The sequence below is a fragment of the Pteropus alecto genome, unplaced genomic scaffold, assembly GCF_000325575.1.
Source record: "Pteropus alecto unplaced genomic scaffold, ASM32557v1 scaffold20, whole genome shotgun sequence".
Lineage (NCBI taxonomy): Eukaryota > Metazoa > Chordata > Mammalia > Chiroptera > Pteropodidae > Pteropus > Pteropus alecto.
The window spans coordinates 37,727,016-37,753,054 of NW_006436298.1; the positions used below are offsets into that span (position 1 = coordinate 37,727,016).

General features: G+C 31.1%; 1 protein-coding gene across 3 annotated transcripts in view; it reads left to right on the top strand.

Annotated features, from left to right (window-relative positions):
- The window catches only part of YTHDC2 (YTH domain containing 2), a 59,783-nt gene that overhangs the window by 813 nt on the left and 32,931 nt on the right, over window positions 1-26,039 (top strand). For 2 of the 3 annotated variants that reach the window (XM_025047798.1, XM_006913287.3), the window contains exons 2-12: window positions 813-903; window positions 7,106-7,302; window positions 8,649-8,848; window positions 11,629-11,795; window positions 12,555-12,657; window positions 13,534-13,690; window positions 16,491-16,598; window positions 17,710-17,858; window positions 19,206-19,341; window positions 23,467-23,593; window positions 23,793-23,858. In XM_025047798.1, coding sequence (XP_024903566.1) covers window positions 813-903; window positions 7,106-7,302; window positions 8,649-8,848; window positions 11,629-11,795; window positions 12,555-12,657; window positions 13,534-13,690; window positions 16,491-16,598; window positions 17,710-17,858; window positions 19,206-19,341; window positions 23,467-23,593; window positions 23,793-23,858 — 1,501 coding nt within the window. Of the gene's footprint in view, window positions 1-812; window positions 904-7,105; window positions 7,303-8,648; window positions 8,849-11,628; window positions 11,796-12,554; window positions 12,658-13,533; window positions 13,691-16,490; window positions 16,599-17,709; window positions 17,859-19,205; window positions 19,342-23,466; window positions 23,594-23,792; window positions 23,859-26,039 lie in introns of those variants that run through there. The other variant, XM_015590486.2, reaches the window with a different exon arrangement.

Sequence of the window (26,039 nt, forward strand, 5' to 3'; positions counted from 1 at the left end):
TTTTTTTAAAGGAAGTTGCGGTAGCCTTAATTAAGAAATCAGACAAATGCACTGGCAATATGTAGTGCTTTATTTAAATCCTAGAAGCATCACGCTACACACTTTAAAAATTACACTTGTTTTGATATATGAAACGTCTTGCACACCTCTTAAGATTAGAAAGCTACTTCTCTTGGATCATGCAATGCAGGTCCAGCAGCTGACCTCTGGTAATCAGTACAGTGTGTTGAGGGCTCATTCCGATTCGCTGGCCTAAATAGAGGCCCCTAACGATGGAAGCTTGCAGTTCAAAACTGGGAATGACCTGGACAGAGTGATTCTGAATTTACTTTAAACAAAGGTACAGCCTCAGCGGTATGTAATAACAAATCCAGTCTGAGGTAGTGAAATATGAAGTCTGTACCCTTTTGAAGGCAAAGACAATGAAGTTTGATGTTGAGCATTCATAATGCTCAAGTATACCTTGTCATGGAAGGAAATAAACATTTTGTTAATTAAGGAAGTAAGGACTAAGTTAAAATCGTAAAATATGTTCAACAGTCATTATACCAATGGAAGATTACAGCATAAATAAGAGTAGTAATCTGGTAACCATTAGAGTTCTTTATCACATTTAGGTTTACTTTTTTTTAATATCATAACTCTGGTAGACATTCAGTAGTTGTTAAATTACTATCTACTTTTCACATAAAATATAATAACTTTGATATGCTTATGATTTTTTCACATTTCATATCTATATATGCATATTGAAGCACCTCAAAAGACAACTGATTATCTCTAAATGGTATTTTGTGTTTTTATCCTTGTAGAAATGGAATTTCCTTCTTCTCTGACCAGTACTGAAAGAGCCTTTATCCATCGATTGAGTCAGTCTCTTGGTTTGGTCTCTAAAAGTAAAGGGTAAGCTAATAGGTTTTCTTATTTTTTAAAAAAGTTACTTACCAAAAAGAAATGTTTCTGACTATATTTAAATAGTTATTACTGTTTTAAATTCACATCCTTAATTATATTGTATTTAGATAAACTGATTTATGTCCATACCAAACTCAGCTCTTTTCTTTTTCATCCTAGTAAATTTTAAAGTGTAAGAGAAGATAGTTTAAAAGTTGAAGTTGATTGCTTAAGAGAAATATTTTCATTTTTCATAGAAACTAAATCTTTTTTTAAAAGAATGGGTGAACTAAAGATAAGCAGAATTATTTACAGAACTCTCTCAATATTACTGTACTGTAATGGTAAGCTTTAGAACACATGTTGATTGTTTGCTAACAACTCAAGAATCTGATGATTAGTAATGATTAAATAAAATGGAACAGGAGGAAAGAGTACATATTTTTTTTGAGAATCACTGATCCATAGGGAGAAAAGGTCATTTGAGCTATCCAAACTGAAGAATTCTAAAATTCTGTGGAAATACTTCATTTTGGGACTAAGGATGGCAGGATTGATATATAGCAGGGTTTCTCAATATGGTGCTATTGACATTTTGACTGGATAATTATTGTGGAGGGCTGTTGCATGCATTGTAGGATGATTAGCAGCATACATAGATTTTACCCCTTATAGATACCTGTATCATCTTCACCCCCAGTTGTGACAACCAAAAGCGCCTCTAGACATTGCCAAAATGTTCACTAGGGAGCAAAATTGCCCCTGGTTGAAAATCCCTGAGAAAGGGAAATTTTTTAAAAAAGGTAAAATTTTAATTCACCAGTTTTTATGTTAAGAGGAGGGAAAACAATACTTTATTAAGTAAATATATTAATAAATAAATAGCAGGAAGGTTCTAAGATGAAAGTAGCTGATGATGGAATGTCTTGCATATGAATGGTGACAGTGATACATTCCTGATAAGGGATTTAGTTTAGGGGAATGTGCATTTTGAACATCACTAAGGTCAGTGCTGGAACAATGGTTAGGTTCCTGAGCACTTCCATGTTACAGTCTTCTGGATAAGTATAATACTGCACTTGAAAATAAAAATAATAGAGTACAGGGTCATAATTCTTTATCCAGAAACACCTGGACCAAATATGTTTAGAGATTCAAATTCTTCAGATTTTAGAAAGATATTAGGGTGTATTTGCAGTATGTTATATAATATGCCTAATAAGATATTGTCATCACCTTCAATCACATTCATATTTCTACTGCAAAGTATGAATATTCACACTAAGAGAAATAAAGACCAGAAATAACCTCATGTCTATTTAATCAGGCTTTGCTGCCAATTGAAGTTGCTGTGAACTTATAAAAATATTTCAGAGGTATTTGAGTTTAAGAGTTTCAGATTGTGGAACTCACTAGAAAACATCTGTTATAAATGCACAGTCTGCAGCTGTATATTTTTATGGTTAAATGGGTTTTGAATTCTGAACAACAAACTTAGAAATGGCAATTAGAAATTACTCTTAGGAAAGCAGTTCATTAGAATAAACGACCTCTACTTCAGTTCAGTAGCATAATCGCTTAAGGGATGGTCCAGAATGGAGAAACATCTGGGTTAAGGGGAGAGCAAGAAAGAAGTTATCAGGACAAAAAAGATCAATGAGAAAACAGTAAAAAGAAAGGAAAAAGGAAAAGAGATGCTAAGGGAAGCAAGGCAACCCTGCTGACTTATCCAGTTCCTAATTTGTACCTGACTTATAGTTCATGTTTTTTTCTGTTCACCCTTGAGTAAAGATTTTTTTTTTTTACCTTACCTTGTAACATTAATTTCATTAACTTAACAAGTTAATTTTTATGCTATTTTTATTTTGTGCCTGGCATTATGATTCCTTAATATATATTTGAGAAAGTAACTAGTGTGGAGGAAGGGATAGGAACCTCGATTTAACTCCCAGTCTCTCACTGCCTCATTTTCTAGCTTTGGTCATGTCCCTTAAATGTTAAAAGCATGTTTTCTTAAATGTAAAATATGAAGGAGTTAATCTCTTTGATTTAGTTAAGATTTTGTGATTCTGTAGTTTATTTTGAGTCTCTTCCAAGGTTTAAAAAATAGATTCTATGCTTACTGTGAGATAATTTATTGTTTTTTACTAATCACTTTTTTTTTTTTTGATCTCTCTTCTTTCAAAATGAAGCCATGTGTGTTAGATTTTGTTTTTCATTGCCTCCTAAAGAGTTGAATTTACTTTGCAATTGATTATTTTTTAAATTGCTCATCTTTTGGTGAAAATACTCTTGTTGGAGTAACACCCCCATTTTGTGTTCTTTAGTATATCCCAAAATTTTCTTTGGAATTCTAGTCAAGTTTTTCCATACCAAAAATATCACCTCTTTAGAATTTGTTTCCTATTTTCTCAACTGAGGTCACTGTGTTTTGGTTTTAAGAGCACACTTTACCGAGTCTTTAACTTGTTCATGAACAAAACAAAATCTTTTTTCTTCTTCTTAGTTCAAGTTACACAAAATGAAATTAACAAAATGAACTTTGTTCAAAACTTATGGAAAGAGAAAATATAAGTTAATGAAAGTAAGTTTTTTAAGTATATGTTTCTTATCCTGTGATTGCTGGAGTCACTGCTTAATAGGTATCCAAGTGTTCTACTCACCCTGACCAGGAGGCTCTAACCTACAGAAAAGTTCTCCTTTTCAAACTTGGGTTACTGCCTTTTGCCTCAGAAGGTTGCATACTGCAACCTTATTTTCCCCTAGCTAGAAGAGGAAGAATGGGTTAAAAGCGATGGACTCTTAGTGAATTTTTGAACATCCATTGAAGAGAAAAAGCCTACAGTGCCCAATAGCAGCAGTAGCACCAGGCATGTACTAGGTGCTTTAAGTAGATTATTATTTAATCTTCACAATAATCTTATATGATAGGCTCTGTTATTAACATCTGGCACCTGTGTAACAGATGAGGCATTTCAGGCTCAGAGAGATTAAGTAATTTTCCAAGATCACACAGCTAGCAAGTGGCAGAGCTAGGATTTGAATATAGACAATGTTTAATTAATTTTTGAGATCCACAATGAGTTTATAGTAATGTCCTGGGAGCTTTGAGGAGTCAGAGAAAGGATAAATTTACCACAAACACATAGTATCCATGACATGAAAGCAACTTTGTTTAGTGACAGAGTTAACTGGTTGGTTTATTAATTTCTAGGTAATCATAAAAAAGTACAAATTAGTATGATGCAAACTTTAATAAATTTGCAATTCTATATTATAGTATTGGAGAGAAAATGGTTTGGAGTTAGAACTTGTTGTCTATCTGCCTAACAGAAGTATAAATTAAGGAGATATGAAATTAAGCATTTACTAGGCATAAAATGCGTATGTATTATTTTTTGAGAGACATTAGTTCCTTGGTGGCTGGGAAGTTTTTAAGTAGTCATTTCAATTTTGGCTCTTTAGCTGATCTACTGTTTACAGATTTGGAATGTGGGGAGTAGTGATGCATGTAGTTGTATTCGAGTTAAATATTCAGTAACATGCTATGTAAATTGACAAAATGGTTAATATTAAAATTTCATCAAATTTGATTAATTATATCATTTTTCTTTGAAAGGAAGAAGACATTGAAATGCTAAAACTTCATTATAGCATGTACTGATTATTTTTAGCCTTTAAAGTTAGAAGCTATGATGTTCTTATTTGTAACTTTAATACATTTATTTTTATACTTAAAAATTACATACGAGGTTTGCATTTTCCTTAAAAAGTTCATGTGAAGTTGTTATCTAGCATCTTTTCCACTTGCAGCTAGTTTCAAGTTAATTTTCTTTGTAGAGGAGACTCTTATGGTTTTCATCAACACATAGTGTCAGTTACTTTGGAATGCAAGCATAATGAGGAGATTTCAATATGTTTATTTACACAGGAGGACAAATCTCAATTGTATTGAATGTTTCCATCCTTACATCAAAAAGATGAACATTTACCAAAAATTTCACAGATCTTTTTATTATATATCAGTGTCACTGTGGTGCTGAATGTGCTAGGAACGAGCACTAATAGCCACAAGTAAAATCTTGCTAAAACATTAGAACTATCAAGTCGATGTTATCTTTCTGCCCCACCAGCCATCTTCAAACTGAATTCCATAAATGTTAAATAGTAATGACTAAGTACTCAAACCTGTTTAGTATGAGTTATTTTTATCCACAATTTTTATGTATATGTTTATGTAAATATAAAAATAATTTTATAAACATTATTTTTATACATAAATGCTGTATTATTATTAGACATTTTTATTATTAGGAAAGTTTCATTCTGACCCATTATTTTAGTTGTGGCCTTGTTGAGTAAAGAGTATGTTTTACTCAACTTTGTAATCCCAGCTTCTAACATAGTGCCTGGCAGACCATAGGTGCTCAATATATGCTGAATGATTGAAGGAACGAATAAAAGAAAATTAGTTAAAGGTGAAATATAGCAAAACTTTCCTGGGATGATTTTTAAGAAAATTAAAGCATCTTGGAACTGATAGAAACAGTAGAGGTTTTAAAATTAATTAGTATGCAGTGCCAGAGATGTACAATGATTTATTTATGATCATACAGCTAGTTAGTTAAAAGATTATTACTAGCCGAACACAAGCCTCCTAACTCTTGCTCTAGTGCTCATTTCCTCAGACTTCCTGCCTTCTGTAGTTAAAATTTTATGAATTAAATGGCACAGAAGGGGAATGAATGATTGAGTCTATAGCAATTGTGCTGAAGTTTTAGAAAGGTCTGTGGAAAAAGAACCTAGTACAGAGAACTTCTCTAGAATCCAATAATTCCAATTACTATGGAAATAATTAAAATTTCTAGATCAGGTTAAATTTAATTATTTCATCTTTATGCCATTATTTAAGAACCACTAAGCACTTTTTAAGGACTTGATGACTTCATAGGAAGCTTATAATTCATTAAAGCATTCCAGAAATTAAAAATCTTGGTAAATTGAAAGCCTCATTTGGAAGGCTGAGATAGCTAAAACTGTAGAGATTAATCCTCAGTTTTATATCATTCTTATAGTGAAAAGTTGTTGAAAATTTTAAATCTAATATTAATTAGGAAAATTATACATGTAACTTTCATTGTATTTGTGGCTATGTTGCTCATTTCTATAAATATCAGAGTGACATTAACATATGGTAAAACAAATATTTTAGGTAAACTTTTTAAATATAAGAAATGACATTTCTTTCTCACTATAATTATAATAGCTTTCATTTATTTAGTTCTTACTGTAATGGATACTGCCCTTTACATGCATTATCTTATTTAATCATATGAATAGTCCTTTGAGGCAAGTATTATTATCTTAGGCTCAGAGCTATTAAGTAATATGCTTATAGTCCCATATCTAATAAGTAGTTGAGCTGGGATTCAAACCCAGGTCGGTGTGCTTTCAGAGCCTGAGGTCTTTAACAGATCTTTGAACTATATTATAGGCACATGTTATTAAATCATTCAAAACACATTTGATGACTTCTTGTGTATTTAACATGGTCAGTCCTGGACCAGTTGAAGAAACAAATATATGTACATCAAATAATTTGAGAACAGTTACAAATCATCATTACCTTATATTTGAAGGCTAGGGCCAGAAGCTTTGAAAAAAATTTTTTCCCCCAATATGCATCTGCAAATACTTATCAGTAATGCAAACTTATGCTTTTCCATCTACACTAAACTTGGTCCTCTTAACAGGTTTTCATGGGAGTGTGACATTACCAGCATACTGTGGAAACGTTCAGTGGGATATGTTAATCTGGACAGTGAACCATAACTTTTTAATTATTTTTAGATTTTGTTGTTCAGATTGGTTTTTCTCCCTCTGTATGCTTCCTAGCATGTATTAACTGTTGATGTTTCATACACCATGGAGTCTGCTAAGACAAACTTTAACACTTGTGGGTAAGTAAGCCATTTTTACTGATTTAAAATTGGATTTGCAGCATTTTAAAATTTTCATTGAAAATGGTCTTATGGCCACTTTAGCACCACACTCCTCTTTAATTGAATTTTTGGGAATTTTCAGCATTTTCTCCCAAAGCATTTTGATTTTTTTCAATGTTTTGCTTGAGATGTGTTTTCTAAGTAGGCATACATCATATGTGAACAAATTGACTACGTATAGTAAATAAATGATTTTTATTAATATTCAGAAAGGGAGCAAATAGATACCTAACTGTGAAGAAGAAAGATGGATCAGAAACAGCTCATGCAATGATGACCTGTAATTTGACTCATAATACAAAACATGCTGTTAGGAGCCTAATTCAAAGATTTCCTGTCACCAATAAAGAGCGTACTGAACTTCTGCCTAAAACAGAAAGAGGAAATGTGTTTGCAGTTGAAGCTGGTATGTATTTTCTGGGGAGCTTCTGTGTTTATCCTATTATTTGATGATTGTTCTTTTTCCATTTTAAATTTATTTTTTAAAACTAAGACGAAATAACATTTTCCAATTTGAGTAGCTTGTTTAAATGATTAAGACTTGTGAAAATTTTGAAATTAAATGCAGCATTAAGGCATGTCATGAAGTTAGACAAGTTTTATTTATTTTAAGTTTCATAGTAATAGTTACCATTTATTGAGCACTTATTGTATGCTAGGCAATATACCAAACTATCTATAGGGCCTCATAGCAAGCCTTGTAAGGTAGGAATTTACCCTATTTCACAGGTGAGGAAACCGGGGTTCAGAGAAGTTAAATAATTTGTTCAAGGCCACTCAACCAGCCAATGAATGAACTGAAGCGCTGGGATTTGACTCCAAGTTCTAGACTTTTCTGTATTACACTGCCATGACACGCTAATGAGTGAGATTTGGAATTGGGGCTTTAGCTTCTGATAAGAGGCAGGACAGAGTCTTTAGTACATTAACTTGCTTAAAGGTAGATAAATAATACATTTAGGTTAGAAAATGACGTTGTAATTTCACTATTTGGAAAAATAACTTGCCGAGTGAGAACATTATTTATTACCCAAAGTAACAGAATTTGCATAATTTCCACTGTCTATTGGAGTAAGTTCGCACAATGCAGAAAATACGTGGTTCTAGATATTAAGGAATTTAAGTTTTAAATTCACACAAATATTTTGACCTATATGAAGAATATAAAACATGTCACATCCCCTTTTTATTTCTATATGTTTAGTTAAGTGTAGATGTTGGCTAAAATGTTCAATTAGGAAATTTGTTAAGCATTAGGGTCTTATATTTACACATATTATTCTATCTTGATTACATACATAATCGTACATGTTTAACTTAAACATATAGAGTATTTTTCTTTTTTATAATGTGTTTTCACATTGTACATACAGATTTTATAAATATGCACATGGTTTCCTACTAAAAATTTTAATTTTCTGTGTATTATTGATAGAAATAAGCCTGAAAATCATTTTAGGATATCAAATCGTGTTTTGTTTTAATGGTTATTGAATGATTGATTTTTCTTCATTTGTAAACATTATGCACCAGAAATATTTTTGAGAAATTTTCTTTCGAATTGATACTGAAATTTGTAACATGTTCTTTAAGAATATGAAGTGTAAGAGTACAACAGTTGAGGCACTGCTTGCTAACTATGTAGATTTAGTAGAGAAGAAACACTTGAACAAAATTATATTAGAAATTATTTTATTTTTAACACTTTTTTTAGATTGATCTTAAATTTTTTTCTTTTATTCATTTTTAAAGAAAACCGGGAAATGAGCAAGACAAGTGGGCGACTCAACAATGGCATACCTCAAATTCCAGTGAAAAGAGGAGAATCTGAATTTGATTCTTTCAGGCAGTCTCTGCCAGTGTTTGAGAAACAAGAAGAAATTGTTAAAATAATTAAGGAAAATAAAGTAGTTTTGATTGTAGGAGAAACTGGGTCTGGAAAGACTACGCAGGTTTGTTTCTTTGTTGTTAATAGAAGAAAAAATTTTATCCCATGTGACAATTTTATATCAAATTTATACTACATGTATTTTAATAAAAACAAACTTCTGGTTACTTTTATGGTTATTTCAGAAATAAATTATTATTGGGAGTAGATATTAAGAAATTATAGCAAGGAAATATTTTAAAATATTTATTTTTAAACTAGTACATTGGGCCTTCATTTAAACAGAAGTGAGAATGTGATTTGGCATCATGGGAAGAACATGGACTTTGGCCTTCAGTTCAAATTTCAGTTTTCTCATTTATTGATGTGAAGTTTTAGGCTAGTCTTATAACCTCTGTGAGCTGGAGCTCTCATTTTTAAAATGGAACTAATAATTGCTACTATTTAAGGTGAAATTTAGAGATGTATATAAAGTGCTTAGCATAGTGTTTTGTAAATAGTTGCTAAATTAAAAGCAATATTAACGATAAATGTTAATATAAAATAGAATTAACTTGATAGGTTTGAATCAAAGCATTTTCGTGAAGTTTATCATTAAGGTAACAGTTCGGAAGTATAGCATAATAATATGACCTTTTCTTGGTTTTGTTCTCTTACATGTTAGTATGTTAAAATAGTAACATTACTTTGCTTTTGATAGAGGTTTGGATAGAAAAGTTAACATAATTTTACATTCTTTTATGGACAAATTTATTTTTGAGACTTACTTAAGATTTCCTGTGGTTATATTGGTTGGTTTAATAAACTTAGTCAATAGGTAAGGTAAGGTGGTAGGAGAAGTTAACTATAAACTTTATGAATTATTTACTTTTAAGATTTAACCATTTTCATAGAAGTCTAACTTTTTATCCCTAATACCCAAGCCTGTTAAACTAAATAATTAAAAACCTAATCAAATTTTTATTTGAATATATGATTTTTCTTCATTACGAGTCTTTTTATGATTAAGTGAAATTCTATAGAGTTACTTCAGTGAATCTTAGGTTGTTATAATTGTTTTAGTATTATAGTAAGTTTTGCCAGTAGGTGTTAACTGTAGCAGTTTTAATTATTTGAGTAGAGATTATAAAACTTTTGGTAACCATAACGGATATATTTTTATTTAAATTATTTGAATGTCCTTGCTAATGATATCTGTATATTGGAATTATGTATGCCTATTTTCACTATTTTGTATGTCATTTTACTAGTTATGAAAGGATACTTGAGAATTTAATTAAGAATTAAATATTGTGTTTTTTGATTTTCAAAGAGAAACTATTGATCTAATGGATTTAAATCTAAGAAATAATTGTATCTTGTTCAAGGAGTTCAAGTAAAATTACTATTGTTTCTGTTCTATGAAATATAGAGGAAAGTTATTATCATTAGTCATTTTCATTTTGCCTTTGGTAGCATTAGGAAGTTAAGTTTTCATGTTCATTATTCATGTTTAGTATGTAATATTCAAACATTATGGGAAATATTACATGGGAAAGCAAAAGATTTCTAATTCTCTTGTCACACTCTTGCGTTATTTACAGAAACTTGGAGTATATATTTCTGTTTTGTGTGTGTCTGTGCGTGTGTTTTGTTTTTGTTTTCTATATAGCATTTATATATATTGTTTTTGCTTTTTGTAACTTTACAGTATGTGGAATAATATCCCTCTTCATTATATTTTCTTTTTTAATATTTCTTAGTTTGTGTATTTCTTAGTTTGTGTAGATTTATGTTTCTGGGTGAACTAGTCAAGTTTAAAAAAATCCCAGAGGCTAAAACATGCATAAAACAATATGATATCCAGTATTTGCATACCTATTGGGAAAGCAGCATCTTCTGCTTTGTCGATAGGAGTATAAATTGTTTTGGAGGGCAATTTGGTAATTTTCTGTCCAAATTTAATTTACATACTCCTTGACTTTATTTTACAAAAGTATGTGAAAATGATATTCACTGAAGCACTTTTTATAATAGCAAACAACATCAAAGATAACAAACCTAAAAAAACTAGAAATTACCTAAAGTATAGTTATATTAAGTTATAGCACACCCATAGGATGGAATATACAGCTATTAAAATGGATTAGGTAGATCCAGTATGTTAAGTGAAATATACAAATTACAGATATTAAGTACAATAATCACTGTGTGAATAAAAACCTGTTTACATATACAAATATTCTAAATTGTGTAAACATTTTTTTCCTTAGAGTTTATAAGAAACTTAGCAGTAGTTACTTTATTGGAGAGTACTATTGGTAGTGGTGGTGGTGGGTAGACTTTTTATTTTAAATCTTTCTGACCGGTTTGAATTTAATTGTAGAAAAGTGTTTATAGCAGTGTCTGCAATTCTGGGATTAGGCTATTTTTTCTTTATGCTTTCACTATTAAAAAATTCCCATGGAATTTTCATTGTCGTTTCATTGATTTTATAGAATAATTTGGGAAGAAGCGACATTTTTGGAATATTGATTAGTCCCATCCCGGAACATGTCTTAATTATTTATATATGCAGATCTTTTATGTTTTTCATTAGTATTATATAGTCTTTTTTGTGTAAGCTTTAACTATTTCTTTATGAATTTTTCAATATTTTAGTTTTAGTTTCTATTGTGAACAAGATCTTTTTAAATTACATTTTTTAGCTGATTATTAGCAGTTAAATGAATGTTGATTTTATGATTACTTTATATTTGGACATGTTACAGAACGTTTTTAGTTGTAAGTTTTTCAGATGATTTATTTGGATTTTGGGGGTATATAATCGTATCGTTTTACAGTATTTTCAAACTTCTGTTTCAGATCCCACAGTTTCTTTTAGATGATTGTTTTAAAAATGGTATCCCCTGCCGTATATTTTGTACTCAGCCAAGACGATTAGCAGCTATTGCTGTGGCTGAAAGAGTTGCTGCAGAGAGAAGAGAGAGGATTGGTCAAACAATTGGGTATCAGATACGATTAGAAAGCAGGTAAAGACAATTCTTCTTATCTTAGCCTTATCTTTTATCATTCTTAGAAAAGATAAATGTTTATGTTTCAGTAAATATAGAGAATGTGTTACTCGAAAAGTTAGATAATCATTTAACTCCATGTAATAAGTCTATGACAGGACATTGAGGTCATGTCTAAACTTAGTGACGTTTTGAATAAATAGTTTTAGAAAGAGTTTGGACCATAGATACAAATTCCATTTCATAGTTTTATGATTAAATTGTTTTACCTCTTTGAGCCTCAGTTTTCTGATTTATAAAATGGTGCTAATAAAAGCATCTAGAACACAGGTTTGATATGAAGTTGATAGTTAGCACGCAATAAATGTTAGTGACTGAGTTGATTGTTATTATTAGTGGTACTATTAGTACTTTCTTCGTGAATAGTACTATTTCTTTGCTCTCAGTAGTTTTGGTATAGTGATTTAAAAAGCTGGTCTCTTTTATGATATACTTTTTTCCCCAAACAAAAAGTATTTTAAAAAATATATTTATTGTCTTTTAACAAAATAATTATTTAATTAATAAAGGGCTGTTAGTAATAAAAAATTTGTGAGATTGTCAGGCATAAAATACATTTCGCATAACTTTGCTAATAAAGCATACATACCAGTACACTATTATGTTAGTAACTTTAACATTCATTAAAGTACATGTGAAACTAGCATTTAATGTGATCATGCTTTAATTACATATAATATCTGTAATTGTGCATGTTATTTTGGTTTTTTTGAAAAGAGTTTCTCCAAAGACACTTCTGACATTTTGCACAAATGGAGTATTGCTTCGTACATTGATGGCAGGAGATAGTACATTGTCAACTGTGACACATGTAATTGTGGTAAGAATATTGCTGAATTTGCCATATATAATTTAGATTGCTTAAAATTTAAATATGTAATTACATTTTTAGAATAGGTTATAAGTGAGAACCAATTTTTTTTTTTGAACAGGCTATTATAATCAAGTTATTTTATTTTCTATAATTATTAGAAATAAATATTTTGTATTAAATATATTTTTACCATTAGATTTTACAAGGGAAAATAAAATAAGTAGGTAGTTTTTTAAAATAGTGCTTTTTTATATATGAAAATGTTACATGCATGTACTTAGAGTTCTCTAGAATGGTTAAAGTTTTCTTTTTTTTCTTGTATGCTTAGTCATCTGATGCCTCCTTTAACAAACATGTATTTCCCAGCCTTATAGCATACTTAATAGTCATTTAACTTGTGGTTAAGCTGTTAAATTAGCTGCTGATGAAGTAAGTAGATGAATTACCACTTTTTAAAAGAATTTTAAGCTTTTATTCAGTTTGTGTCAGAAAAAAATTAGATTAAGTTTTATAAACTTGCAATTAGCAGCTTTTGGAAACTTATTTGTTCTGTGTATTCAGACCAAAGGATGCACCTGTGCTCTAATGCTAACAGAAGCATAGTTAAATAGATTTTGTATATATTAAAAGTATATTAGATTTTACTAATTCAGAATTTATTTTAGTTTGTGTGGTTTTATATTCTGTGAATAAAAAAAAAGCAATCCACAGTAGGCTGTTAATGTCTGGTTATTTCTGAATTGTCTATAATAGAAAATTTTCACTAGTACTGATTGGCTTTGTCCACATTTAATTTGAATTAGTATAAAACTCCATAATTTTAAAGACATAGTCATCCATAATGTTTTAACTGTTCCGTGATTTTATTTTTGTTTACTGCAGGATGAAGTACATGAAAGGGATCGATTTAGTGATTTTCTACTTACAAAGTTAAGAGATTTGTTGCAAAAGCACCCAACTTTGAAACTAATTCTTTCTAGTGCAGCCTTGGATGTAAATCTGTTTATAAGATATTTTGGAAGTTGTCCAGTGATATATAGTAAGTTAATTATCAGATTTATCCTAGCATTTTATGAGAGAATACTCTATGATATGATTATATTTATTGTAGTCAAAATTGAGGAATGCTCTGAAGTAGAAGAGCATACACTTCTGTTTCCTCTGAGGTACGCTTAATTAATCATCTCTATATTTTCATTGTTTTCCATCTACAGTCTTTGCTATTGTATTGCGAGGCCAGTTCTCCAGTTTTTATTTCAGCCCTAAATTCTGTCCTGTAGTTTCTGCTTTATTGCTAGACTCCTTGAAAGAGTAGTCTACACTCCCATATTTATCTCCTATGTACTTCTAAATATGCTGCCACTTAATGTTTGTCCTTGTCCTTTAATCAAAACTGGTTTTGTCACCAGTCTTTTAAAAAATTATTCAATTTCTCTTCAAAAATGGAAAAAGTTGTATGTGTTCATCTCCATGATATAGTACAAACATATATAGGAAAAAAATTTACAATTGCCCATTCCTATTGTTATTTCACATACTACTTTCCTGAAATTAGTTAATGTTAAAGCCTAGCATATATTTTTTCTCACCTTATCCATGCTCATACAACATATGCAAATATATACATACATATCAGATTTATAGATACTGGTTTTAAAAAATGAGCACTTACGTTATTTTGCAGTTTACTTTATTCAAATAATAGTATATTATGAACAGTTCACCAATTCAGTAATTTCAGATATACTTCATTATTTTAAGCAGTGGTTTTAATATTTTATAATATAAATGTGCAGTGATTTATTTAACCATTTCTTTATTTTTGGATATTCAGATCGGTTCTAGATCCTCCCTTACTCCCACCATAAACAATGTTATAATGAACATCCTTGTACATATATCCTTATTATATACTGGTGCTCTTGATTCTAGGGATAGGTTCCTGAAAGGGAACTTGGTAAGTAAAAGAGTGTATCTATTTTAAATTTTAATAGATTTTGCCATTTTGCTTATTCAAAAGTCTGAAATGATTCACATTTGTGCAGTGTATAGTGCTGTTCATTGTGTATTCTTACCAGTATTATTTTGCCACTGATTTAATTGCTAAGCCTACTGTTCAAATTTTACACAAAAATCTTTCTTAAATTTTCTGTTGTATTTTTCATGGTTGCCCTCCTTACCCTTCTTGTGAAATACTCTGATCGCATAATTTTTTTGATGACACTGCCTTCTGAATCTCATTCTATATTGCAGCCTGTACTTTTGTGGTTGCCTTTGGGGCTTCTATTCTTTTGCATGGTGTTAAGCATTGATATTTTCTAGGTTTATTTTCTTGATCCATTTTTTAAATTCCTTACTCACTTTTCCTTTTTTTTCTTTTCTTTGTTTTTCCTCTTCTTTCCTGCCCCATGCTGTACTCTACTAGGTACTGGAGATGCACAGTTAGTTTCCCTGAAAGTTCTCATTCATGCCCTTCCTTGGTTTCTATTTTCTCTTTTACACTGATGACTCCTGAATCTTTATTTCCAATTCAGACTGTTCTCTAGAGCCTTATAAGCAGCTCAATTCTGATATGCCTGAAATGGAATACTTAATATTTCTACAAAATCTACTTCTCTTGTCTTGCCTGTTTTGATTCATCATACCACCAACCTGGTCACCTAAGTCACAAACATATAAGTCTTTTTTCTCATAATGTTCTTGGATGACATAGCACAAGAAATTTATATATCTACTAACTGAAAGCTCATTTTGACACCTCACATTTTGACATGTCTGAAATCAAACCTTAACTCCCACCAGCTAACCTATTCCTCTTTCAGCTTTCTTTGTTACCTCATGGAATGACATCATCATCTATCCAGTTCTGTAAGCCAGACATCCAAGAACTATGATTGACTCTTCCTTATCATTCCTCCATATCTAATCTAATGCTGAGTTCTGTGGATTTTATTTCTTGACTGTGTGGAATCTGTCTTTTTTCTATTTTTACCATTACCAATCTCATTCAAGTTATTGTCCTCTTTTACCTGTACTGTTGGAATAGCTCTAACTAGTCTGTTCCATCCACTATGCTCTCTTTTAAATCTGTTCAGTTCCATGATGTTGAATTCTCTCCTGAGCTTAAAACTTTGAAAGACCTTTACCTCGGGGTAAAGACCTAACTCTTAACAAGACTTATTTATTTTTGCTGCCTCGTCTCGAACTACAATTCCCTTTCTACTCCACACTCCTACTATGTTCCAGCTAGCTTGGAACTAGTAGTTTGGCTTTTTAGTTTATTGAAAACATCATACTCTTCCCACCTATAGGGTCTTTGCATGTGGTGTTTTTTTCTTCATTGTATAGCTTATTTTGTTTACCCTCTTCTTTTGGTCCTCATTTTCTCAGGATGCTTTTCTTGACTCCGTAACCCCCAACCTCCCCGCCCGGCCCCCGTATTATACTGTTATGGTACTTGTGTTTCTTTCTCATAGGACTTTTCTTAACTCTATTTTTACATTTATATTCTGGATTATTGGATTAATGTCTGTCTCCTCTTCTAGCTGACAAACTTCAAGAGGTCAGAGGTAGCTCTGTATTTGCTTCCATTTGTATTCCTGGTGCCTGCCATGATGCCAAACACATGATAAGTAGAAACACTGGAAAAATCAAGCAAATGAACAGTTTTCTAAAATAAAGATCAAAGTTATGTTTAAAGGACAATATCATGAGGATCACTTAACCTGTGGAATTGCTTTTGATTTTACACTCATGTTAATTAATTTGAGATTCTCATGTTTTTATGTGAATTATCTTTAAGATGCAAAAAAACTATTTAAAAAATTTCTATTATTTAGTTCAAGGAAGACCATTTGAAGTAAAAGAAATGTTTCTGGAAGACATTTTAAGAACTACTGGATACACAAACAAAGAAATGTTAAAATACAAAAAGGAAAAACAGCGAGGTAAGCTTTTTTATCAAACAAATATAAAAGAAAATTATTATTCCTATTAACTTTTCCAAATACTCCAGTCTTATACTATAAAAGTACAAGTTTTTTTCTCTTGTGTATAATTATATAATATTATATTAGAATACTGTCCCAAGTGTACATTTTACATTCTGGTTTATGTCCAAAAGTTATAGTCTACAGCAGGGAATTGAAAGTAGATGCCAGAATTGAGGAGGTTGTGTATGGTTGTATCCAAAAATTCAACCACTATTTTAAGGAGAGGAGTATATGCTGCCACACATTTGATATGCCATAGCGTATCTAATAGGGCAAGAGTGGGGAGTGGGTGGGAGGGAGTGAAAAGAGTAGCATGTGAGTAATACCATGCTCATCTTTGATACAAATGTCAAGGTTTTCAAATCTAGATATTGTCATGAATTGCTTCTGTATTTTTATTTTAGCATTCTTTGTCTATTAGTACATCTCTTATCATGACTTACACTATATCTCACATTTTGATTTAGGGTTAGATTCTTTTTGCTTACTTTTAACTACATTATTCATGATGGAAAATTTAGCTTCAAGCTTTGATTCCTTTGTTTTATCTGTATGACCTGGGAGAAATATCTTCTCTTTGGAATTGCCACTTGAAAAAAAGCAATTAGCAATGACTTTTTCACTGTGCAATGCTGAATCACTGATATGTAAATTATAAAACTACTAGATTTTGAAACTTTTGAAGGTTAAAATTGTATATAATTCATATCTCAAACAACTAGTATTGTGGCAGAAGTTCAATAAATGTTTTTCTACACAGTGTTATATGAATATTAGTCCTTGATTTAAACAACATTTATTGTATGGTTAAAATACTATTCTTTGGATTATGGATTAGAAGTAAAATTTTTACTAATGCATGAATAGATAAGATTTTAAGTGGTTTCATGTGTCCTTATAGTTCAGCATAACATTTTATCAACTATTCCTAATTAATACATTTTTAAAATAATTTAAAATAAGGCTATCTTTTAAGTGTTTTCAATTTCACTTGTTTTAAAAACAAATGAATATATTTTAAAAAGCAAAGAATTTATCTACTTATTCTCTTTGGCAATTACTTTAGAAGAGAAACAACAAACCACACTTACAGAATGGTATTCAGCTCAAGAGAATACTTTCAAACCTGAATCTCAGAGGCAGAGAACTGTTCCAAATGTGACTGAAGAGTATGATTTATTGGATGATGGTGGTGATGCCGTGTTCAGTCAGTTGGTAAGATCTCACTGGTTTTACACTGGTATTTTGAGTGAAAATTGTATAATTTAAGGAACATCTCATGAGATTACAATATTTTACTGCATTATTAAAATATAATGCTTATAGTTTATTTTAGGCTAACCACAGTTTTTAGAACAACTTTCTAATACTTTTTTTTTTTTGCAAATAATGCAGTATCTTTTATTGCTTCATTCTAACTTTATTTTAATGTTTTCTCCAAATTTTTGAAGAAAATAGTTATAGATATTATGCATATATATTATTATTGCTTGATATTTTATCATCTTAAAAATTTAAGTCTATGAGCTAAATACTGTAAGATAAGCCAAATTAGGAGAAAATCGAGAAAAGACTGGTATCAGAGCAAATAATTGATACTGTTTCCACCACCAACCAGCTATGTGACTTTATAAAATCCATCACCCGCTATAGACCAAATCAGCTCCTTCTTCTCCTCTCCTTTCCTTTTTTCTATTTTGCCACAAAATCTTTTACAAATGAAATATTTCATGGAAGTCCTGCCAGCTCATCCATCACTCTCTACTCCCAACCTCGGGTGGGGCCTCTGCTTCTTTGGGTTCCAAGCAGTCTGTTTGAAAACTGGAAGTAGTTGATTTCCTAGGATGCTTCTGGTCTTTGATTGTGGTTTGGAATTCTTTTAAAGGCATTAGTGATTAGTATGATGCAGAATATGGGTGGGACTACACACTGTTTAGAAAAAGAATTTAACTATTTTGAGCATTAGATAGTATATAATGCAGATATGTACTGTCTAAGTTTTAAAAAATACTTTAAAGCATGTTTAAAATTGTTATTTAGTATAGGGAACATCCATTTGGTTCAATGAACAGCATTTTGATTATTAAATTAGTCGTTCTAAAGCCTGGCTGTACATTAGCATCACCTAAGGAACTTTTAAAGCCCTAAGGAATCTGGCCTCCATCACCAGAGATTGTAATGTAATAGCTCTGGGTTAGAATCTGGCATCAATGTTGAAAATGTTGGACCATCCAGGCGATGGTCCCACTGTTGTTCAGTTGGGAGAGAAAATTACCACATTTAACAACATCCTATCAGAGGCATACTTAGTTAATATTTTGACTGGATCATACTCCTTTGTTGACAAACATTCTTATTCTCAGATAAAAGGTGAATGTAAGAACAAGATGTAATATTGTGAGTTACAATGTTTATGATGAGATGAGAAACTTTTATGTCAAAGCCTATGCTATAGTATCTTATGATTAATAGTTTTTATGACCATCATGGTCATCTCACATTCTTTGCAAGCAAAGGTTAAACTAGGTAATTTATAATCTTTGCTTTTTTTTTTTTTTAAAGACAGAAAAAGATGTGAATTGCCTTGAACCATGGTTAATAAAGGAAATGGATGCTTGTCTTTCTGACATATGGCTGCATAAAGATGTTGATGCCTTTGCTCAGGTTTTTCACCTTATTTTAACTGAAAATGTTAGTGGTAAGTGTAATTTATTAAAAATATTTTTTATTACTCTTACAGTTATTTATGCTAGAAATTTAGTTTAATTCAAATTGTGTGTACTATATTTTTTTATTCAAACCAATAATTTGTTCTTTCGGAGTACTTATTTCAAATGCACAAATCAGGATTTTCTTATTAGCGTAATATAATAAATAAATGTTGTGTTAAATCAGGGATTTTAGCCTAGTTATATCCAGAAGAGTTTTATGGAGTCTGTTAATATATGACAATTATGTGCAAAAGTATTTTTACATATATGTATTGTGCACATAAGTATATCCCCCCACTAGGGAGTATTTTGGATTTTCAAAGAGACTTTTGATTTCAGAAAAGGAAGAAACACGTTAACTTTGTTCTAGATTTTTCAGTTATTGAATTGGAGACTTTTAGCATACTTTCAGTTATATAAGATATAAGGTCAAGTTCTAATTCATATGTATATGCTTTATGTCATGTGACATGTTTCATTAGTGGGATATCCTGATGTTATTAATTGATTATAGTGGATATTGGCAATGAGAGGTGAGTTTCAGAATCCTGAAGGTTTCTAGGCAAAAGGCAGAATAAAAGATAATAGAAAGTCAGTACTGGAAAGGATTTAGATGTCAAGTAGTTTATCCCCTCATCTAAACTTCTCAGCATTATTATTACAGTAATTATTATTGAACTCCCTTCTTAAAACTTTTCTTTAATTAACTTCTGATGTTCTATACTTGATATATTTTCTTTTCATCTCCCTAGCTAAAATTTCTTGATTCCCTCGGTAGGATTTTCCTCTTTTTACTGACCTCTAAATATGGAATGTCGCAAGTCTCAATCCTTAGACCTTACTTCTACTTACACTGACTTACTCTGTGGCTCTCATCTAGTCATAGCTTTATATATTTATTTAAAATGACTCCTAATTTTACATCTCCATTTCTGACCTCCCCCTGACTTCAATATACCTGGTCACTTGACATCTCTAGTTGGATGTCTGTTAGGGGAATAAAACTGGATATACCTCAAACAACTTTTGATTCCCTCCTTATCTATTTCTCTCACAACCTGCTCTTTCCTTAGTGTTTCCTTAGTGATCACAGTCAATTGCAGACCTTTTTAAAAATGTACATACTTGGCCATCTCAGACCTCTTGAATTTGAATCTAGGGTATTGTTATTTACCTAGTTGCTGAGGCAACAAAACATAAAATCATTCTTGACTTTGCTCTCACACCCCACATGTAATCTATTAGCACATTCTGTTAACTTTATTTTCTAAATAAATCCTAAAGTAAAATTTATTTACTTTCTAAATAAATCCTGAATCTGACCACATTTCACTTCTCCTACTGCTTCCATCCTAGTCCAAGCCAACATTTCTCTCCTGGACTTCTGCAGTCACCTATTAACTGCTTTTATTCTTATGTTCTCCAGAGAACAGAGTGATCATTTCAAAAAGGAAATTAGATCATGCTACTTCTCTTCTCTCTGCTCTCCCAAGACTTTCAATTACACTTTGAATAAAAATCAAAGTCCTTTCCCTGAGTTGGTTTCTGTCTGTCTTTTAAATCCATTTTCTACTACTCTTTTTACTTGTTTACTGTATGTTAGCCACCCTTACTTTCTTGCTGTTCTTCATATGTGCTGGCACATTCTCATCTTTGGGCCTTTGTTCTGTTGTTTTTCTGTGCCTGGAATGCTGTCCCCAGATAACGCATATGGCCCAGTGTCTATTTCATTTAGGTCTCTACTTAGATATTGCCTTCTCAGAGAGGCCTTTTTTGATCATTTTACTAAAACTGTACCCTTCTCTCACTATTTCTCCTTACCTTGCTTTATTATTTATTGTATAGTGGACCCTTGAACAATACAGGCTTAGGAGCATGGACTCCCTACTCAGTTGAAAATTTGTACCTAACTTTTGACTCTCCAAAAACCTAACTACTGTTCCTTGGTATACTTGGGGAATTGGTTCCATGACTCCCTCAGATACCAAAATCTGCTGATACTTAAGTCTCTTATATTAAATGGTATAGAACAATGTATATAGTCAGCCTTATGCATCCATGGATTTCTAACCATAGATCAGATATACTGCTTGAGTAAGTACTCAATAAATATTTGTTGAATAATAATATAACTTTTAAGTATCCTACTGAGTGATAATCTATTTGATATGTTTAGTGATAGGAATTTTACTACCTTTCTTGACATTTTTTTCAAATTTGGTTTAATTGTTAATATTTTAAAAATATATTTTGAAGTGAAATCTACCTATATAGCCTCTATGTTTTTCTGCTTCTGGGGAGATAATGAAGAGGTATCGTATCTGTTTATGCCTGACAGACCTTTGGGTATATGAAGATATTCTTTCTTTTTTTATTTTTTATTTTTCTGGGCTGACTATACCTATGACTTCAACTATTCCTCTTTAACATAATGTGATATCTAGTCCTCTCCTGTCCTTGTCCACCTTCTCTGGTTATGTTCTAATTTGTCCCTTTTAAAAGCATAGTGTCTGGTCCTGAGTGTTAATCTCTTAGTTACCAGCTTTGGGGAGAGTAGGTCTATCAGCCTAAAAACTTAGCAACCTAAAACATTTTTTATATAACAGAATTTCTGAGAGTCCAGAATCTGGGAGTGGTTCTGGGTTCTCCCAGGGTGAGTGATTCAAAAGGAGAAAAAGCAAGCAGGAAGCTAGAGGTACTTTTATGACCTAGTCTCCAAAGTTGCACACCATCACTTCTACTTTATTCTGTTTGTTAGAGTGAGTTACTTAGTCCAGCTCACACTCAAGAAGGGAAGTAGGCTCCACCTCTTGAAGGGAAGAGTATTAAAGAATTTTTGAACATTTTAAACGCTTATATATATTCATGCCCCTCTGCTCAAATTACACCCATTTTGGTTCTATTCTTTAAGGCTATTAATTGGATATTTAAAGTAAAAATTCTCATATAATGAGTACATATAATTTTTGCAAACCCCTTGAAAAATGCATGTGTCTGGCCTACTGAATTTGAATATAAGAGTAAGGCATGGCTAACTCTATTTTGATAAATAAAATGCCTGAGGTAAATCTCTTGTAAGTCCCCCACCCCACCTTAAGAACCATTGATTTATATTAGTAATGGATACCATATTCTAGAGTGTTATTAAATGATGTGGATAATTGGATATATATGGAAAATTAAAAATTTCCTTTTATAATTATCTTAAATTTTACTACACAGGTTTTTTCAGTGGTGATTTCCTTTCGAAATGACCAATTTTGTAATTTAAGCAAATTAGTGTAAGCAATTATAATATAAAGCATTCCTTGAGAAATATATTCTAGGAAGAAATTTGAATTCAGTAGAATTTTATTTTTCTGAAGGAGGGGTTTTATGAGAAGTAAATTTTTTGCCAGTGTTATTCCCATTTAGAATCTTAGAAGATAATAGCCTGGAATGATGGGAGAATAAAATCAAAACAAAAGAACAACAAAAAAAGGTTTTAAACTTGCATTACCAGCTGCTGATGAAAATTAACATAAATTATTTAATTATATCATGTTATTTGATGATCAAAGTGATATCTAGATTTAGGAAGATTAAAGGTTCTGCAAATTAGTAGCCTTCCTTTTATATTTTAATTATGTTGGTAAGTTTAAGACAGTTTAACAACTATCTTTCCTTCTCCAACCTTCCTGATAATTCCTATTTCATCCTGTTTATACTAGAGCAGCAGTCCCCAACCTTTTTGGCACCAGGGACTGGTGCTCCTATGAGAATCTAATGCCTGATGATCTGAGGTGGGGCTTAGGTGGTGATGCTAGCGCTGGGGAGCGATACAAATACAAATGAAGCTTCACTTGCTTGCCTGCCTCTCACCTCCTGCTGTGCGGCCTGGTTCTTAATAGGCCATAGACAGGTACCAGTCCATGGCCCGGGCGTTGGGGACCCCTATACTAGGGCATATCAATAACAGATCTCTTTGGGTGATATGAGTTAAGGATTATGTAATGCTGAAAGAGCAAGTCCCAGGTTAGTTCTCCTGGTACTCTATTTTTTCATTTAAATTAAAAAAGATTTAAATGATTTAAAGTAATTTGGAGCTTTGACATATATTTTCCTTATTTCAGTTGATTACAGACATAGTGAAACCAGTGCAACAGCTTTGATGGTTGCTGCAGGACGAGGTTTTTCAAGTCAAGTAGAGCAGTTAATTAGTATGGGAGCCGATGTCCATAGCAAAGCATCAAATGGCTGGTAATTTTAAGCTGCACCGTTCTTTGTATAACTACACATATCTTTTTTGATTTCTTATATTTGTCTTTATATTAAAAGCTATTGTGTAATAATTGCTGGTACATCTCTTCCTGGTGAATGAGTAATTTTGATTGAGTACTAGTTTTATAATTTTGAGAACATTATTCTCTGTCTTAATTTGATCTTTGAATTTTGGCAGGATGGCTTTAGATTGGGCTAAACACTTTGGGCAGACTGAAATTGTAGATCTTCTGGAATCTTACAGGTAAAACTTTATACTATATTTAATTCTAAATCCTTTTTAAAAAAGCTTAGCCATGTAAATCATAGAATGTGACAAATATAGGCTATTTATAGTCTCTTATCCAGTCCAGAGATTTTTCTTTTTGTAATTCTAAATAATTTTTCTGAATTTTTTGTAGGTTGCTAATAAAATCCACTGTGTTATAATATTTATCTTATTTTTTATTTTATATTGAAAATGCAAAAGGGGAGTTTCCAGTTAAACATGGTAGATAGAAACACATGTATCTACCTCTGCATTTCCCCAAAACATTCCTAAAATGGTAAGGAAGGAATATAAAATGTGTAAACTAACAAAGTTATTTGGCAGATCCAAATACTAATTCTGGGATGGTGGGTTTTATTGTCATTTCAATAATAGCACTCAGAACTTGCAATCTTTTTAGTGCTAACACTTTGAATATTCTAGTCATTCTTATGGTGTTAGATATAGCTCACTAGACAATACAGATTACCAGGTAAAGCAATTATCTGGATAACATTTTAGTTATCCTGGCTAACTGGGTTACTTTTTATTTCACAGATCATGATATTATCAATTATAAATTTCAAATATTTAAAATTAAATTTATTATGTTTGCTGGACAATTGCTAATATCTAAAGTTTATAGCTTAAAACATAATACCTTCTTCATTTACCTGTTAAAAGTAAGAAAAAAAACTTAGAATGATTTAAAATGCATCTTAAAACTTAACTATTGCAGTTATAAAGTTGCATAAGTTTAATAGTTTCCCTATTGAAAAGTAGTCTTATATTTATCTTTTTCCTAAAAGAGAGATTATGTTAAATTGAACTTCCTTGAAATTTTATTGATAATTACTAGTGATGGAAGTAATTTATATTTTTACATACAGGATAAAGAAGCAAGGCATTTATTTCAGTAATTTATGCTGATATTGGTTTTTGGAAAATAACATAATTAACATGCTTTTAGTATAGGATTACGAAATTAAGAGTCATATTAAGTTGGTACCTATAGATTTTTTTTTAAATGTAGACTTTTCTTCAGAGTATTTTTTATAATAGTGAAGAATGAGAACCTACTAGGGAAGTATAAATGATGACTGGAAGTTTGAGTTTTTTAATATTTATTGAGATAAAACTTACATACCATATACTCCACCCATTTAAGTGTATATTTCAGTGGTTTTCAGTATGTTCACAGTGTTTTACAATCATCACCACCATCAATTTTGAGAACATATTTATGATCCCAAGAGGAAACCTGTACTCTTTAGCAGTCACTTCTCATTTTCTTTAACTCTCTCAGCCCAGGCAATCACTATCTACTTCTTGTTTCTATAGATTTGTTTATTCTGGACATTTCATATAATTGGAATGATATAATATGTGGTCTTTTGTGATTGGCTCTTTCACCTAACATAATGTTTTCAAGGTTCATCAATATTGTAGCATCTTTTTTCTGACTAATATCCTGTTCTATGGATAGGCTACATCAATTGATGAGAATTTTGGTGGTTTCCACTTTTTTGATTGTTATGAATAACACTGGTATGAACATTTATATGCTAATTTTTATGTGGACATATATGTTTATTTCTTTTGTATATATAACTTAGAGTAGAATTGCTGTGGCATATGGTGGTAACACTATGTTTAACATTTTGAGGAACTGTCACATTGTTTTCCTTAGTGGCTGTACTATTTTACATTCCCAATAGCAGTGTATGATATCTGTTGATATCTGTTCCAATTCTCCACACCCTCTCTAACACTTATTATTGTCTGTCTTTTTGATTATAGTCATCCTAATGCATATGAGGTGGTATTTTATTGTGGTTTTGATTTTCATTTCTCTGTGACTAAAAATGTTGAGCATTTTTTCATGTGCTTATTGGCCATTTGTATATTTTCTTTGGAGAAATGTCTATTCAAATCTTTTGTCCATTTTTAACTTAATTGTTTGTCTTTTCATTATTGAGTTATGAGTATTTTTAATATATTCTGAATACTAGATTTTATCGGATACCGATTTGCAAATATTTTTTCCTACTGTGCAGATTGTCTTTTTATTTTTTTGATAATGTCCTTTCAAACACAAAAGTTTTTAAATTTTGATGGTCCACTTACCTTTTTTTTTCTTTCATTGCTTGTGCTTGTAGTCATATCTAAGAATACATT